This window comes from Lolium rigidum, chromosome 5 (assembly GCF_022539505.1).
Source record: "Lolium rigidum isolate FL_2022 chromosome 5, APGP_CSIRO_Lrig_0.1, whole genome shotgun sequence".
NCBI lineage: Eukaryota > Viridiplantae > Streptophyta > Magnoliopsida > Poales > Poaceae > Lolium > Lolium rigidum.
This window is the reverse complement of record NC_061512.1, coordinates 264,595,103-264,611,401: the sequence shown is the minus strand read 5'-3', so window position 1 is coordinate 264,611,401 and position 16,299 is coordinate 264,595,103. Positions and strand designations below refer to the sequence as shown.

The window sequence follows — 16,299 nt, the reverse complement described above, 5'->3', positions numbered from 1 at the left end:
TCTGACGAGTGAGGTCGTGTAGGGTCGGGTCCCGTGATGGCAAGACCTTCGGGATAAGCTCCATAGCGACGGCACAGACGAGGTGGCCGTCGTGGTGCCAAGATGAGAGCGACATCCATGAAGGACTGTATGAAGCCAGTCCAGACACATTAGATAGATATGAACAGGACGGGTTCGACGGTGCAAAGAAGAGGAGAAATGCTAGAGGACAATGACGACAACCTCTGCACTTTCAGTGACAGTGTCGGACATGAAGGCGAGCAATGTAGAGATGACTAGTATCTTTCCATTCTGGCATGGAAAAATGGGTGCTAGGCGAGTGGTGGCGGAGGGAAAGAACTCACGGTGGTTTGTGGTGTTACCCTAAACAGAGGAGTGGCATGACCATGCCCACAACAACGTGCATGCTCGACGTTGGCCTTGGCGGTATCTCGGGTGTGCCAGTGATTGGGAGACATAACGGGAGTGTGATGGGAGTGTTGTCGATTGTGACAAAGAAGTAGTGGCGCGTTGGGACATGCCAGGTATGGTGGTGTGTTTCGTTCTAACCATGCCGATGTTGGCATCGGGGTCGTTTGGAGGTTGTGGTGCTCGCATCAAGGTTGTGGTTGATGTGGCCATGCTGTCGTCGCCATGCTGCCATGGCCATGCCCACGTCGGTGTGCACATTCGTCAGTGAGAGAGGAAGAGGGAACTTCGATCTCTGGTTTGGCCAAAGGAGGCGAGACATGAGAGTGAGGGCTATGTCGCCAGTGGTGACCAAGAAGTGGCGGTGCACTGGGACATGCCAGGCACGACGATGAGTGCCGTTCTAACCATGCATATATCGGCATCATGATCTTTTGGAGGCCGTGGTGCTCGGATCAAGGTTGTGGCTACCGTGGACATGCACATGCTGTCATGGCCATGCCCAGTACGGCGTACACGTTCGTCAGTGAGACAGAAAGAGGTAACTTCTGTCTCTGGTTTCGCAAAAGGAGGCGAGACACGAGAATGAGGATTGTGTCGTTGGCGGTGACCAAGAAGTGGTGGCGCCCTGGGACATGTCAGGCATGACGGTGAGTGCCGTTCTGATCATGCCGATATCGGCATCGGGATTGTTTGGAGGTTCTAGTGCTCGGATCAAGATGGGGTTTATTTCATGTACGTCCAAATAAAAATTGAAACAAGTTTGTTGTTGAAGGTTAGTTAAAATTTCAAAGTTTTTAATTGAACTTCCTAAGAAATTAGAACTTACACTAAAAATTGAAAGGCTAGGTAAAAAATTAAGAGAAGGTTTTGGTGAGATTTTGTAACTGAATTTGATACACGTGGAGGTACTCGGATCGGGGTTGGTTTTTTTTTTTTTTTTTTTTTTTTTTGCGAAACACAGTACAATCAAAGACGCTCATACATACGCGCACACACTCACCCCTATGAACGCACACACGCACACCCTACCCCTATGAGCACCTCCAAGAGACTGCGTTGAAGAACTGATCGGGCAGGTCTTGAGATTGACGAAGTCACCACAGGCGCCTCGCTGTCGACGGGAACGTCGCCTCCCACTGAAGAATATTCCGCCTTTATGAGACACCAAAGTGACAAATCTGGGATTTGAACTCTGGTGGGCTGGGGATGCCACTGCCCTCCTAACCATCCAACCACAGGTTGGTTCTCGGGGTTGGTTTTTTTGTTCAAAGTTTGCTCAAAAGTTTGTAACTGAACTTTCAGAAAAATTCAGATTGAGACGGGTAGAAAGGATAAGAATAGGGTGGAAGATAAATAGTGGATTTCGTTGGATCGAAGAAGATCAATGATAGGTAGAGGATCGATCTGAGTGACATACCTCGATCTGGACCAATCACAAGGCACCACTCCCACTTACCTAATAAAATGGTATCTTAATCCGTATTTGTAGTTTTTCATAGATGGTAAGTCACGTAAGCTAACAACTTGCGAAGTTTTACTTTGTTTTTTTTTAAATTAGTTATGCTATATATAATGAAATAGGAAATAACTTCCATAACTTTCTAGGACAACCTAAGAATTTATCACAAACATGTAATAAATAATCTGTGTAGAGAAAGTGGTCTATCATGTTTGTACCATATTGTGTTCCACTATGAGTTTGCCTTTTTGGTACATGCTTTACAAAAAATCATTACTAATAAAATAGAAAATAAGACTTAATTAGCAGAAAATGGAAAATCCCTTCGTCCAATGTTTTTCATTCCAAGGTACACTAGTGTGAGAAATATGAACTCAATTAGACAAACTATTTATGCTTAAGACCATTAGCTAGCTCATTCAAATCAAATGCATGCATCTTCGTATCAACAAGCTCATTTGTAAGAAGGAGTTTTCGGAAAACCTTCAATGCCCATGTTTGAATTTTTTTAGCTGTCGGGTCACATAAAATGACTTCACTTCAAGGTTTTACATTTCTTTTATGTTTTTGAATTAGTTATGCCTCACCCTAGCTCTGAACCCAATGAATCCGCAGAAACTTCTATAAATTATTATGAAAGCCTATGAATGTTTTAACTTCAAAACCAGGGTCATATGTATACCGAAACTTGTATGCTATTATTTGTACCTTGGGGTGTTCCTCTTCCGGGGTACCATTTTGTTCGCAGTTTCAAGACCAAACGTAGTTTTGGCACTTAAAAAAATGGGTTTTGCGTGCATTAAAATACATCTTACTACCTAGATCAACATTGTTGGAAATTACAAAATACATGCGTGTGTAGAAATTTGACTTAATTTGACGAACTGTGCTATCGTTTAGGCTATGATCTAGCTACACCCCTTAACAGCCTAACCCTACCACATAACCCCGACGAGGGCAAAGCATTAAAATAAAACAAAAGGTAGAACCGAGAAGTGGACTAGAAAAAAGTAGTGCACCAGAAAAAGGTGTGGTATACACGTTAATGGGCCCACTTGCTTTCCACCTACCTACTCATGCTATATCTCCCCATTTTTGGAAAAAATCACCAGTTCCCCACTCCAATTCCCCACTCCTCCCTCTCTCCGCCCACCAGGAGAAAACCCTCTCTTCGCCCCCTTCCCATTCCAGCGATGGAGCACCCACTAGACGTCGTCGCCACTACGCTAGCCTTAGCCGCAGAGGAGGCTACCAGATCCGCAATGGCGGTGTGCATGGCCTCAAGGGCGGCGATCATCACCGCAGTGGATACCAAAGACGACGAAGCATAGGTCATTGCTGAAGGCGGCTCATCGGTCACTCATTGGCTTCCGATGTTTTTAGTAGATGGGTCCACAAGCTTGGGAAGCACCGCAGAAGGACGACGAGGATGTCAAGCTCATCTTCGAGCCTCCATAGCAGGCTTTCACGAGAACATCGTGGACAAGGAGGAGGAGATATGTTACGATTCACCTCCTCTACCCATGGTAGTCGATTTGTGTCAGATTCTTTTAATACTTGTTAGGATTGATGTGTAATTAGTGGTTGTGATGGATTATTACTAGATAGGGTTTGATTAGTGCTTTCTAAAAAAGGTTTGATTAGTCCTTAATTCATATCAATAGGTTTTCAATTAGGGTCAGATTTGATTAATATGTGTTGATCCCTAGATTATTGCTAGTTATGGTTTGATTAGTGCTTGATTCATATCAATAGGTTTTTAATTAGCGTCATATTCGATTAATATTTGTTGATCTATGGATTATTTCTAGCTTATTGTTAGTGCTTGATTAGTGCGGTGGTACGGTGATAGTTATTGTTTTATATATGTGGCCTATTCATTCATATTTCTCAATTATCTGCTTGATCCCTTGATTATTGTCTGTTATTGCTAGATGTCGAGTGTTATATGTTGCTTCCTTTGCTAGATAATTAGTATTAGTTACAGTTGCTACATATTATTGATTCATCTGTTTATTTTGCATGTATCAGGTTGGAAATGATGATGTTGGCAACGATGTTGAGTCGCGTCATAGAAATGTCTGGGTAACTCTCAACAAGCTTAAGACGGGGAAGTTCGACAAGTACTAGAGTGAACCCTAGACTAGTGCCAATAACAGTTGCCCGTTCTGCAAAACGAGCGTACGGATGGACTTCCAAAGTGTCATGCAGCATGCCAAAGGCTGTAGATCCGGCCATATGAATGTTGGGAAAAATGTCGACCTCCCTGGCTTCATGGCCAAACACACGGCCTATGAGATCTTCCTCAGGAAGAAACTGAACTAAGCTATCAAGCTCGATTGTGTATCTGCTCCGAAGGCCAAGCAGCCGAAGGTTCCGAGTTATGGGCAGCAAGAAGCAGAAAAGGTGGGATGGGAGGAGGTTGCGGTGGCAGGAAGAAGATGGTGAATAACTGTTGCGCATGTTTGTGTATGTTGCACTGCTTCAAAAGCAGCATATTTTGATGGACTTTATTTACGTTTCCTGCTGAGAAGCATTTGTGTTGAACCTCTAGCTTAAATAGTTTGTGTTGAACCTTACTTAATTAGTTGCTTATTTTATGATAGTGTTTCTAGAATCTAGATCTTAAATTATATCAATATTTGTTTTGATACATGATGGTGATGGGATTTCCGATTTGGGGAAAGTTGAAAGGGCCTATATTTTCTACCAAATTTGGCAAAATGAAATGGATGAGGTGTGTGTGTGAGAGAGAGAGAGAGAGAGAGACGGAAACTGGTGCTTAAATTTGTTTCCAAAAATAGACACGAGATTAACAAGAGAGAAAGAGAAAGGGCTCTGATTTGTTGTCAAACTGGGTGTCTAGGGCAGTGAGGTGAGATACATGATCCTAGGATGGCATACGCGAACCTTGTGATATGCACAAATGATACGGAAGATTGTCAATGAGATGACCGGAGTACCATCGCAACTGGATTCTAGTAAAGGAAAGGTCATGTGCATTTCTAGGACCGTTGCACGTAATTGCTTGTCGATCAACCTTCCTACTTGGAAGCAACTGCCAGGGCTCCTGGAAAAATACGCTTTTGAGGGAGTACGTGCATAACCAGAGGATCCCCTTTGCCAAGTACCCGCAGATTTCTGAAGCGGAATGGGCAGAGTTTATCACCCATGCTTTGCACTAGTGTTCTGTGACTTGCCATGAATTTTAGAAGTATATTACTAGTTCTGAAGATCATGTCATCGTTTGAAAACTTTAGACGTTTTGTAAATTCTATTTCGGATCCATGTTTTGCTGCAACCTGTGTGACTTGTTGCACATATCTCTTCACTTCACTTTTACCTATATAGTGCTTAAATAATGTCCAGCCCCATGTACTGCTTAAATGCTCCCTATAGGAGGAGTTCCGAACTTTTCCGGATGTTCTGAATATTAGGGTACGCATTGAAAACTCAGAGCCTTAGGGGGTTATGTGCGGTTCAAAATTGCACCCGTCTCAGGATCCCAGAGAAGGGGGTCAGCCAGGAAACAAAACAATATCTTCTATGAAAATTACTGAAGCTGGTGGAAAACAGGAACGGTCACACCTGGCCATGGTAGCGGAGACGGTTTTTATTTATGGCCGACTGAAGGATCAGGGTACTAGAGCCGCTTGATTGAACCGGCTCTAAAGATACCCTTATTAGAGGCCATAGGCTTGAGCCGGATGTACGATAACCGGCTTTTGTGGTGGGGTTTGTACTAGTGATTGAACTCCTATCGCATGAATTTCTAGATGTGAGAATTTATAGCACGAGTTTAGGTGATATGTTCCCCCAGAGCATGCGTGGTGGCGAAAAAGTGGTTTTGGGGTACCCATTCACGTTTTCTGAAATGTGGTAATCCAAGATCTGCTAGAGATGATGTCAGAGAGTAAAACACTAGAACTGTAAGCGGCATACAACTAAGCAACTAAACTAACAATATTATTCTAATAAATATTACCAACATGACAAAAGGTAACTCCAGAATACCATTCGGGGTATAATGTAATAAATAATAAACAGAAATTATGCTAACCACATAATACTAATCTGCCTAATCAATAATCCTACAGATGCATAAACAAAAAACTGTATTTTTAAAACTGTTAGACACCTAGGTTAGCAAGAAAACCCCAACGTAATAGATAGCACAATGATACACACCAGACTAGTCGAGGCATTCATTCCCTCATTCCAATAGTGGCGTGCACATGTCTCCAGCGATTATAAATACCAACCATACATCCCTTGCCTCAATCCAAGCACAGCCACGTACGTCCTGGCCGGCGGGTCGCCTTCTGTAGCTTCCAAGAGAGACCAATTTGCTTGTTCCGCTAACCGATCTGGATCTATACATTAGAATAGCTGGCAATGGACACAGGTATGGTGACTGAGTGCTTCCGGAACAAGACCATCCTAATCACAGGATCCACTGGATTCCTCGGAAAATGTATGCACATACTTTTATATGCACTATATACATCAATTCTTTGCCTTGCATTCTATGTACATATACTGTAAATCTAATACATACGGTGTATATTTTTCGGTCGACATAACTACGCGGCCTATCGATGAAGATGCCCATTGATTAGTTGGCTTATATACATGCAGTGCTGCTTGAAAAGATACTGAGGGTACAGCCAGACGTGAAGAAGATCTACCTGCTGGTCCGTGCCCCAGATGATGCCTCCGCGGAGCAACGTATCATATGCCAAGTAAGTCGAAACCATGTCACTGCCTCAGACAAATGCAGTCCGCAGATACAAATGTCATGCCTCATACGAGCAGGTTGCAGCCTTGCGTGTATACTTGGTAATTCCTCGCCTCCTTCTGTATTCATTTGTTCGATCGGTCTTAATATCCCCTGCAGGTGCTGGGGAAGGATCTGTTCAACACGCTGCGGGAGAAGCATGGCCTTTCTGGCTTCCAGGAGCTCATCAAAGAGAAGATAGTTTCTCTAGCTGGTGATGTCGGGACTCGAGACTTCGGGCTAGACAGCTCCAGAATGGATGACCTGTGTGAGGAGATCGATATTATCATCCATGGGGCAGCAACAACTAGCTTTTATGAAAGGTAAAACAATTGTGTGATAACTTACGGCAAATACAAGTGAGTATATCATATGTTTATAAACGACACCCAACTACAGATATTTCCAGAAGAACTTCTATACATAAATTTCTATATATATATATATATATATATATATATATATATATATATATATATATATATATATATATATATATATATATATATATATATCATATTTCTTTATATTTGCTGATAATAGTTTTACAAGCAACATGGCATACACAAAAATTTCTTTGAGAGATTTTTGTTGTACCAAAAATTTGAAAATCAGTATGTACACACTATAGTACAAAAGTTATATTGATCTGTGAAGTTTGATATTAATATGTTGTGCTATTTCAGAGAAACAAAAAAGACTAAATCTGATGAACTTTATATTCACATTGTATTTGCTACCACTTGTTGTTTTGTGTAGGCCACATACTACCTCTTGTCTACATATGTCCAAATTTTGACAAATCTAAGACATCTATTTATGGACAATCATTTCTAGAATTGCACTCTGCCTACATACAGTCTAATAGAAATAGTAGGTTGACATACTGCGAGGACAGAAGTAGAACGGTTATGCTATTACAGCTTTTTTGTTAACTGTTTTGCATGTTCATTAATTTTATTGTATATACAGGTACGATGTAGCTTTGGCAACTAATGCATTAGGAGCGCAATATGGATGCGAATTTGCAAAGAAGTGTCCTAATCTGAAATTATTACTTCATGTTTCCACAGGTACGCATGTGTTTATTCATATCTACAAAGTTGTCCACATAGTGCTTAGTCCATTGGAGCAGAACCAAATCAACATGATAAGTATATACCCTCCGTCCCAAAATATAAGGCACTGTTTTTTTTTGCACAGTCTTTGATGCACAACTTTGACAACAAATATATACAAAAATATATGGACTGCGAATGTGAAAATGGTATTGTTCCATTCATCTTTCAAAACATATAGATATGCAAATTTTGTGAACATATTATAAGTACAAATTAGAGTCAAAGTTATAAGTCATTGACTAGCGAAATTTAAGGGGCCTTATATTTGGGACGGAGGTAGCATATATATAATCAACTATAGTAACCATGTATTTTTTTTTTGTCTATATTAGCTTTTGTAGCTGGTACCCAAGAAGGGCTTTTACTGGAGAAAGCACTCCAGATGGGTGAAGCACTACGGCCGGGTTACCACTTGGACATTGATGCTGAATTACAGCTGGTTGAGAAGGTTAAGACTGAACTCACAGCGGCTAAGAGTGGTAGCTCAGACCAATATGAGAAGACAACCATGAAAGAACTTGGCTTAAAGAGGTCTGACCAATCTAAATATGTTAGACCCCTTATTTTAAGAACATATATGACCCTTTGGATATCAGCATGTTATTCAACATGTAACTCTGGGACCTATGTTGGTAAAAACCATATTGCTGAATTCTGAAAAACAATTCAATGAAAAAATCAAAACATACTATCTTCCACATGACTAATGTATATAATTTTTTTAAGTGTTAGGATTCAAAGTGACCTGATTGGTGATCATATTTAGGCAGAGCTGATAATAAAATTATTGTGACTGTTATGTCATTATTAAGGTAGCTGTCATGTGTGTCACTCATATCAAATGCTGCCACCTCTAGACCTCTGGTTTGAACCATTTTAGATAATGACCCATGCCAACTTAAAGCGGTAGTTGGTTTTTTATGATTGCTACAAACTTTAAGGGGCCTTGTAGGATCTCTGCGGATTTCAGACATTAATAAGTTATATATATGATTAACCTATGACAGGTAACACGTAACATTCACTAATTTTGTACGAACTTTACACTACAAACTACTCTGGATAGTGTTATTTCTTTTAGAAAATGTTGATGAAAAGATATAGGAATCTAGTATTAGACAAAATTTATATATATGACAAGTCAGTTTGATACTATCTTGTTCGTAAATTTTGAAGGGCTTCCCATTTTGGATGGCCAAATGTATATACGTTTACCAAAGCTATGGGGGAGATGTTACTTGAGCAGAAGAGGGAAGACCTTCCTGTTGTCATTATTCGTCCCACCATGGTAACCAGCACCTATCAAGATCCTTTTCCTGGGTGGATAGAAGGTGCAAGGTACGCTCCACATGTAAACATACTAGTAATTTGCATGTATCAATGTTATATGAATCTTGTGAAACTAATTACTGTTGTAGAATTACTATACTACGTACATATCCAATATGGACAGCACCACAACAGAAAATAAGTTTCTACCCTTTTATCACCAGGACAATTGATGCTCTAATTGTTGCCTATGATGAACAGGCGTTCCCCTGTTTCCTAGGTGATCTCAAAGACACAATGGATGCGGTGAGTAATACACAATGATATTCACATGTACTAGCTATTAGTGGTGTAGACATGAGTAACATAACAGCCTGATTAATTGGATTGCAAGTTAAACTTGAGAGATACTGATAGTCCATATATATATATATATATATATATATATATATATATATATATATATATATATATATATATATATATAGGTTCCGGCTGATATGGTGGTAAATGCAACTCTGGTAGCTGGAGCGGTTCACTGGAATGAGAAAGGGCAAGTCATTTACCACGTGAGCTTAGCACTCCAAAATCCATTGTCCGGTTACGTTTTTGAGGATGCTTGTTGGGATTACTTCTCAATCCATCCACGTGTACTAGAGAACGGGAAACCCCTCCAAAACAGAAGGCCATACTTGTTCAAGAAATTGGTGTACTTCCGCGCATATTTGACCCTGATGTATAAGCTACCACTGGAGGTAAAAAATCATATATTTTATATTCATACACACATGCCAATATAGTGTCTATATGATAAAGAAACTGACATTTTTTGTCATATCTTTAATTACAACTGAACAGATGCTTCATGCAGTGAGCCTATTGTTTCGTGGCTTATTTTCACAATATTACCAGAAGCAGTACCGAAGATACACTTTCCTAATGCTCTTGGTTAAGGTGTATTCACCATACGCCTTCTTCAAAGGATGGTGAGATCCATTTTCTTCCTATTATTTCATTGCCATTTTGTGCACCGACAGTCTGCAATAGCCCTGTTGGACACTTAAATTTGGTTCAATGTTGCTGTTAGAGCTTATACACAGATTAGAGGCGTACTAGTAGATAGGGCTGTTATTAGGGCATGTTCAATGCTGAATGCTTAGACAGGAGCTTACTGAGAAAAAAATACAATCAAATTAAGAAATTATTTAAGTGCCGGCTTTGCAATGAGGGGCTCTAATTACGGACGCAGAACCGTCTGGCTCCTGGTCCTCATTTCCCTCAGCGCTCAGCTCGTGCAGGGAAGAAAGGACTAAGCATTCGCCGTAATTTGTTGCATGGACCCAGGATTCAAGAACTAACTGTCGCTTCGGCCGGTAATTCAATCCTGGAGCCAACGGTAGGACCGCTCGTTGTACGTGCCCTTAGGGGTATGGAAAAACTGAAGAGTAGTATGGGCAACCAGATTGCAAATATATGCAAATCTCTACATCTGATTCACATCAAAAGACTTGGTTATTCTATTAATTTATATAAGATAACTGATGAAGATTCTTCACGTATTTATTGTAATGTATATATACTGATGTAAAAAAAAATTATGTGGCTGTGTCTGAAGCTTTGACGACACGAACTTGACAAGGCTGAGGAAGGAAGTGAAGACGGACAGCAATGATGGTAGCTTATTTAACTTTGATCCCAAGTCTATGGACTGGCACCAATACCTCTTGAACATCCATGTCCCAGCTGTACTAAAGTATAGCCGCAAAAAGAAGGGAAGCGTGTAGAAAAGAAAAAGCAGAAGTTCCTATTGTCAAGATAAAGGGCAAGCATCGTTCTCAAACAAAACTGTATAGATAATGCTAAACATTACCATTTGTATGAAGTGCAGCACATGCAGCCGTTTGCTATCTGTTTGTGTGTGTGTGTTCATAATTGAGTAACAGTAAAATGGAACCATCAGGCCCTCCTCACAGCGATTTGACATTTTTAGCCGTACGATGGGATGATCTAAGGGTCCAAACCTAATTGTTGTTTCCGAACTGGTCGTATGCATGCCTTACTGTCGAACCTCGCGAAAAATGGCCATCCTCGTTCTAGGGCTGCTACTCCGCGAGTTGAGTAAGGCCGGAGCACGTTCTTTGGGCCCCGAGTAGGCCTATCGTCATGAATTGGGCCGTAATATCCACTAAGTTAAGTCCATATAGTGGGGGTCACCTCATGTTCTGAGGCCATATACTCGGGAGGAAAAAAAATCGAACCGAAGAAGGGGTCGACCGGCGCGAGCAAGGTGATTGGAGTCTCCGGCGAAGCAACCACAAGTTAATCTGCCGTTACTACAAGCCATTAGTGTACGTCAATCAAAACCAGCATTCATCCCCTCCCCTCTTAGTGTCTTATTTAATTTCTCAACCAGAATCGATTTGGAGAGAGAAGTCGAAACAGAGAGCCATGGGTGATTGGACTTCGTCCCCCAATGTTCAGGTGAGGAGTGAAGGAGCCATCTTTTCCTATAGCCATTACTGGGAGTTGAAGGAGCACCACTAGCCGGCAATCAATGGTGGAGGTACTTTAAAATTCACACCTATATAAGGCCTTTCTATTCCTTGTATCTCTTCCCTTATCCTTTCTCCAGCAATACACACCCGTCAGGAATGCTTCTCCACTAAGTTGCTCCGTCATCTTCCAAGTGTTCTGCAGAGATCTCCATCTCTTCCGTCTGGATTTGTCCTAGATCTGTTTTTTGTGTGTGTTGCAAGTACTGTCAATTCAAGTGTTTGGGGCTGGTTCTGGTATATATGTATTCATTCTATGGGATTATTGGAGGTTAGTTCCGGTTTTTCGTTGGACAATTCATTAGCTGAGGATGATCTTGCCGGCCAGGTTTGATTGGCATACTACTGCCGACTGTGTCTGCATGGATCGACCTAATAATTGGTTATTTGGTCTGAATGACGTGCTGATGACTGTATGTTTAGGTTGGATTTCCTTCTGTAAGAGCCAATCACCAACATGGCGACATGCTACAGGTACATGAAATCATTATAGTGCTTACTTTTCTGTTTTGACATATTGAGTTTGTCGTGCACCGGTTAGAAAATTTCTGAATGTGTACTGATTGCAGGCAGGCATCTTGATACTCTAATCGGAAGTTATGTTATATTGCAGGTGAAAAACAAACTATGAAGGCTTCTGCATTTGATCCAAAGGAAAATGCAATACAAGGTGAAATTGCCGCTCATACTTCGTTCTTTATAAGTCAAATTCATTGTTGCTGCAAACATCTTAGGCTTAGCAACACTAATAGCAATTGGCTTATAAAGGTATACATGTCAATGTTATGTGATTTCCAGTGTTTATATGATGTACCAAAGTTCACGCTTCTACTGATCACATCTGACTTGCTTGGTTTCTGCAGATGAGAACTAATTGTTGTTGTGTGCCATTGAAACTTACTAGGCTACATCAATTTCGACTTTCAGGCAAAAAAGTAGAAACGGTAGGATGTTAAGAGGTGCAAGGCGGATGCTTTTGAGAAAAATATGTCCCCACTGAATCCCAATGCAGAGGAAAGGTGATGAAAATAATGCAAGCTTGTGGTGCTAGCCCCAAGGACCACATTGTTGATTGGGAGAGGAGTGGGGAAGGCTATACAAACCTTTCAGAGAGGGTTGATGCTTCTATTATTTTTCTCCGTTTGTCAAAATTGTTTGCGGGCTCATGTTTGATTTACCATAACCCAATTGGGTATATATTCGTCGTTGCCATATTTATCCTAACATGCAAAATTTGTATTTACTTTATCGCAAGAAACTATATATATTTTGAATTTTCCTTCTGATAGAAGTAAAATATAAAAATGTATATAGTCTTTAAGTTTTTCTGTCCCAGGATGTCTTCTAAAATAAATTAAATTTGAATAATGACCAATAAATGTGCATCTTTACCATATGTAACTCCATGTTTCTTATCAATATGTTTCTCATCAATATATTAATGCAAATTATAATACATAGTGCAATATCCAATTCATGCAAATTTTCACATTCACACAACATTGCACGAGTATTCAAGGCTCCTTGTCGTCGGCTGCCCACAAGGTATTAGAACCAGAACGGAAGAAGTCCCAAACCACGCTAAACGGAATGTGCTAAAACTTCATATCGGTTCACTTACATACCAATTCTCATCACTAACTAAAACTCTTATGCTCTATGAATTACGAAATATATATATATTCCATCACTAACTAAAATTCTCATGCTCAAATTGACGGGCGCGGCAACGCGCGCCCTTAATGATCTAGTGTTACATGAAACAAATGAATACTCCTATTAGATGCGATAGCATGTGTCAACCAACCAGATAAAGGTCGTGGAAAGTGCCACGTGTACCATATCGGAGAAGAGAGGAGTCAGTTATTCAATCAAAAAAAAAATCATTGGGATATATCATGTCTAACATGTGGAAGAAGAAATAAATCAACTGAATATCATAGCAGTTCTCCGCGTCAATCGATCTACCGTCAGAACATCATAAGCGGGCTGTTAACATGTAATCACCACGATATTTCAACAGAGCTAGTAGCAGACAAATCGGCCGAGATTGTACACAGCCATGTGATATCGCGAGGGAGGCCGCCATTAGGGCTGCAAATGCGGGATCCCCCATTCCCCCATATCCAGCAAAAAGCAAAGTTTAGCTCAAATTGTACCAATGTTTAGTCCAGGCAAATTGTCCCGCCGCCTTGCAGCCATAGCCACCATACAGTAGCTACCCAACCCGACCAGGATAAACTAAAACACAGACGCGGATGACGAACATGCGAATCCAAACATGGGACTATGGGGATTGGGGAGTAGTGCAGTACCCGGATAGTGGAAGGGGGGAAGCGGGTCGCGGTGGAGGAAGGTGGCCGCTGAGGGAGAGGGAGGGAGGACCGCCTCCGTCGGGGCCGAGGAGCACGGCGGCGCCGGCCGGCGATCTCTGCCGCATCGACCTCCATGGCAGGCAGGCAGAATGAACTGAGCTCCATGAACAGCTGTTAAGGCCCTTTTCCAAAGCCCATGAGTCAGTAAAGCCCACTAAAAAGGGTATTCCGCGCGGGATGGCTTGTTGTTGGTACCGAAGGCCGGCCCATGTAACGTTTTACGCGTAAGACGCGTCCGGCTAATTGCTACGCGACAGCTATCTCACACGTGCCCAAGTTGCTTCAAACACATTGCTTTCGAAATGTTGAGTACCTAATTGGTGTGACGGTCCTATTTCAGCGAACAGGAGCTAAATCAAATGTTGTTGTGATATTCTCCATTATGGAGCCACTAGGTTCCACTTATCAGCACTCAATGTTATGTTATGTGCCTAGTTGTCCTCATTATGTAACTTCGCTATGTGATAGCATGTCAAGTCCACATGCTATTAGTACGGCTAAAATCCCCTTCATTGTCCATCCAAACCTTAAACCTCTAGGCCTGCGACGAATTCCGGGGACGCGCATGGCTAGCAAGTTGAACGGGGCAGCTTATCCGCCCTCATCGACGCGTGGAGCAATGCGGACGGAAGAGACATGAGTTGGGAGCCAGGAGACCAACCAGGGTTCTTGCAACAAGCCAAGACCAAGGAGCGGCAAGCGAAGAGCTAGCGACCATGAGCAAACAAAGAGGTAGCTACATGGCAGCTCCGGCTCTTACTCAGGCATGGTAGCTCCGCCGCCGACTCTAGCACGGCGACACATGATGCCTAAGTTTGAAGGGGTGGTCTTCAACTTCCATCAAGAGAAATCAGAGTTTCTTAACTTTGTTGGATTGGTAGGTTTTTTTTAAAAACCATCGTAGAGAAGCAACTGAATTTTCTCTATTTTTTACTTAATTGCTAACTAGCATTGATCCAGCAGTCGTATACAAAATATCAGTATGAGTTCATCGATACACTACAAAACTAGATTATGGCCTGGAGAGGAATGGGGCTCTGCAGGTTGTGAAATTGGTTGTGAATAGCAGTGAGATTGTGTCTGGTTCGCAGCTGGTTGATATTCTTCATACTAGAATTTCTTGGAGCTCCAAACAAAAGGCTAAATTAGTGTGGATGAAAAAAAACATGTGTATGAAGAACCTGAGCACTCCCATCAGTTGTTATAGATTTACGAAAAGTATAAAGCTAATCGCAAGTTAAATCTTTTTTACTATGGTTTGTGATGTGGGTGCGCCAGATTCTAGTGGTGTTGATCCACATGGTGGTTCGATGGTGTTGATGATTGTGAAATAGTTGTTGCTGCTCGTGAATCGATGTATCTTCTCGATTTACAAGTAGACTCTTGCATTGCAGGACTCGATGATGGCCAAAAAATGTTTGTGAGGTCTCTTCATATGGAAATCATGGTCGATTCCAGTAGGATAATTGTTGATCAGATTATTGAGAAGTTAAAGGAGAATATAACTTAAGGCTCTAATTAGCACGTACATTTAAGGTGGTGGTACTTAAAAAGGAAAGATTTCATCTATTCCAGGTTCTCCGAAGGAAAAAAAAAGTTAATAAAAGGGTACCGTTCCTTCTTTGCGATTTCAAATATGGTTAAAATTGATGATGTACCTGAAGGAGACATTTTGAGCTACGTAGGTGTTTATCCGGTCCAATCAAAAGTGCTACCCAATTCTTGTCACTGCAACACATTGATGTTATTGTGTGATCATACCATGCGAAAGAACGGATGCTAAATCCATAGGTCTTGATCTGCCACAGTTTTAAGTACCACACTAGCTACAATATCTATGATGCTCTTTGTACAAACTTTTTCAAGCATACGGATAGTTCTTTTATGGCTAGTGCATGCAATCGATACTTCCAAGTATCTCAGAAAATGCTCTTGTTGCATTTTGTGGCATGATCCTTGTAGTATTTGCTTTATTTAGCCCTCTCAAATAGTCTTTCCCGAACTTTTCCACCACCACTCTGCAGAATCTACACATGCGTTCGATGGCAGTGAAATCAGTCATGTGAAGGTAGTCGCCTTATGCATCAGCAGGGGCTCCATATGTAAGCCTTCTCATGCTGGCAGTGCATTTCTGGATGGACATGAAACCAGCCGTGCCAAAGACATCATGCTCCAGCTGAAGTACTTTTCATACTCTATCACGCTATGAAGATCGATTTTCCATGAACATGTCCTTGCTCATCTTGTGGCAGCACCCTCCATCCTCTGCTGTTACCACTTCTTCAGCTCCGCGGCTTGCATTGTTTGAAGACAAAGCGAGGATCGACAAGTGCTT

The 16,299-nt window shown here is 41.4% G+C and overlaps 1 protein-coding gene across 1 annotated transcript; it reads left to right on the top strand.

The window, feature by feature from the left end:
* Nucleotides 1-6,171: 6,171 nt before the first annotated feature.
* LOC124652057 (fatty acyl-CoA reductase 1-like) lies at nt 6,172-10,887 on the top strand. Its single transcript, XM_047191078.1, has 10 exons — nt 6,172-6,344; nt 6,509-6,612; nt 6,768-6,970; nt 7,620-7,720; nt 8,101-8,299; nt 8,945-9,106; nt 9,262-9,343; nt 9,526-9,792; nt 9,896-10,023; nt 10,653-10,887. Exons 1-10 carry the CDS (start codon nt 6,266-6,268, stop codon nt 10,819-10,821), a joined length of 1,494 nt encoding a protein of 497 aa, XP_047047034.1. The 5' UTR covers nt 6,172-6,265; the 3' UTR covers nt 10,822-10,887.
* The last annotated feature ends 5,412 nt before the right edge of the window (nt 10,888-16,299 follow it).

What these genes read in the sequence shown, in the direction of transcription:
- LOC124652057 (XM_047191078.1), top strand. Translation starts at nt 6,266, where the DNA reads ATGGACACAGGTATGGTGACTGAGTGCTTCCGGAACAAGACCATCCTA. An exon ending in GGGTGGATAGAAGGTGCAAG is followed by an intron (nt 9,107 to 9,261) that starts GTACGCTCCACA and finishes TTTTATCACCAG; the next exon opens with GACAATTGATGCTCTAATTG. An exon ending in TACGCCTTCTTCAAAGGATG is followed by an intron (nt 10,024 to 10,652) that starts GTGAGATCCATT and finishes CTGTGTCTGAAG; the next exon opens with CTTTGACGACACGAACTTGA.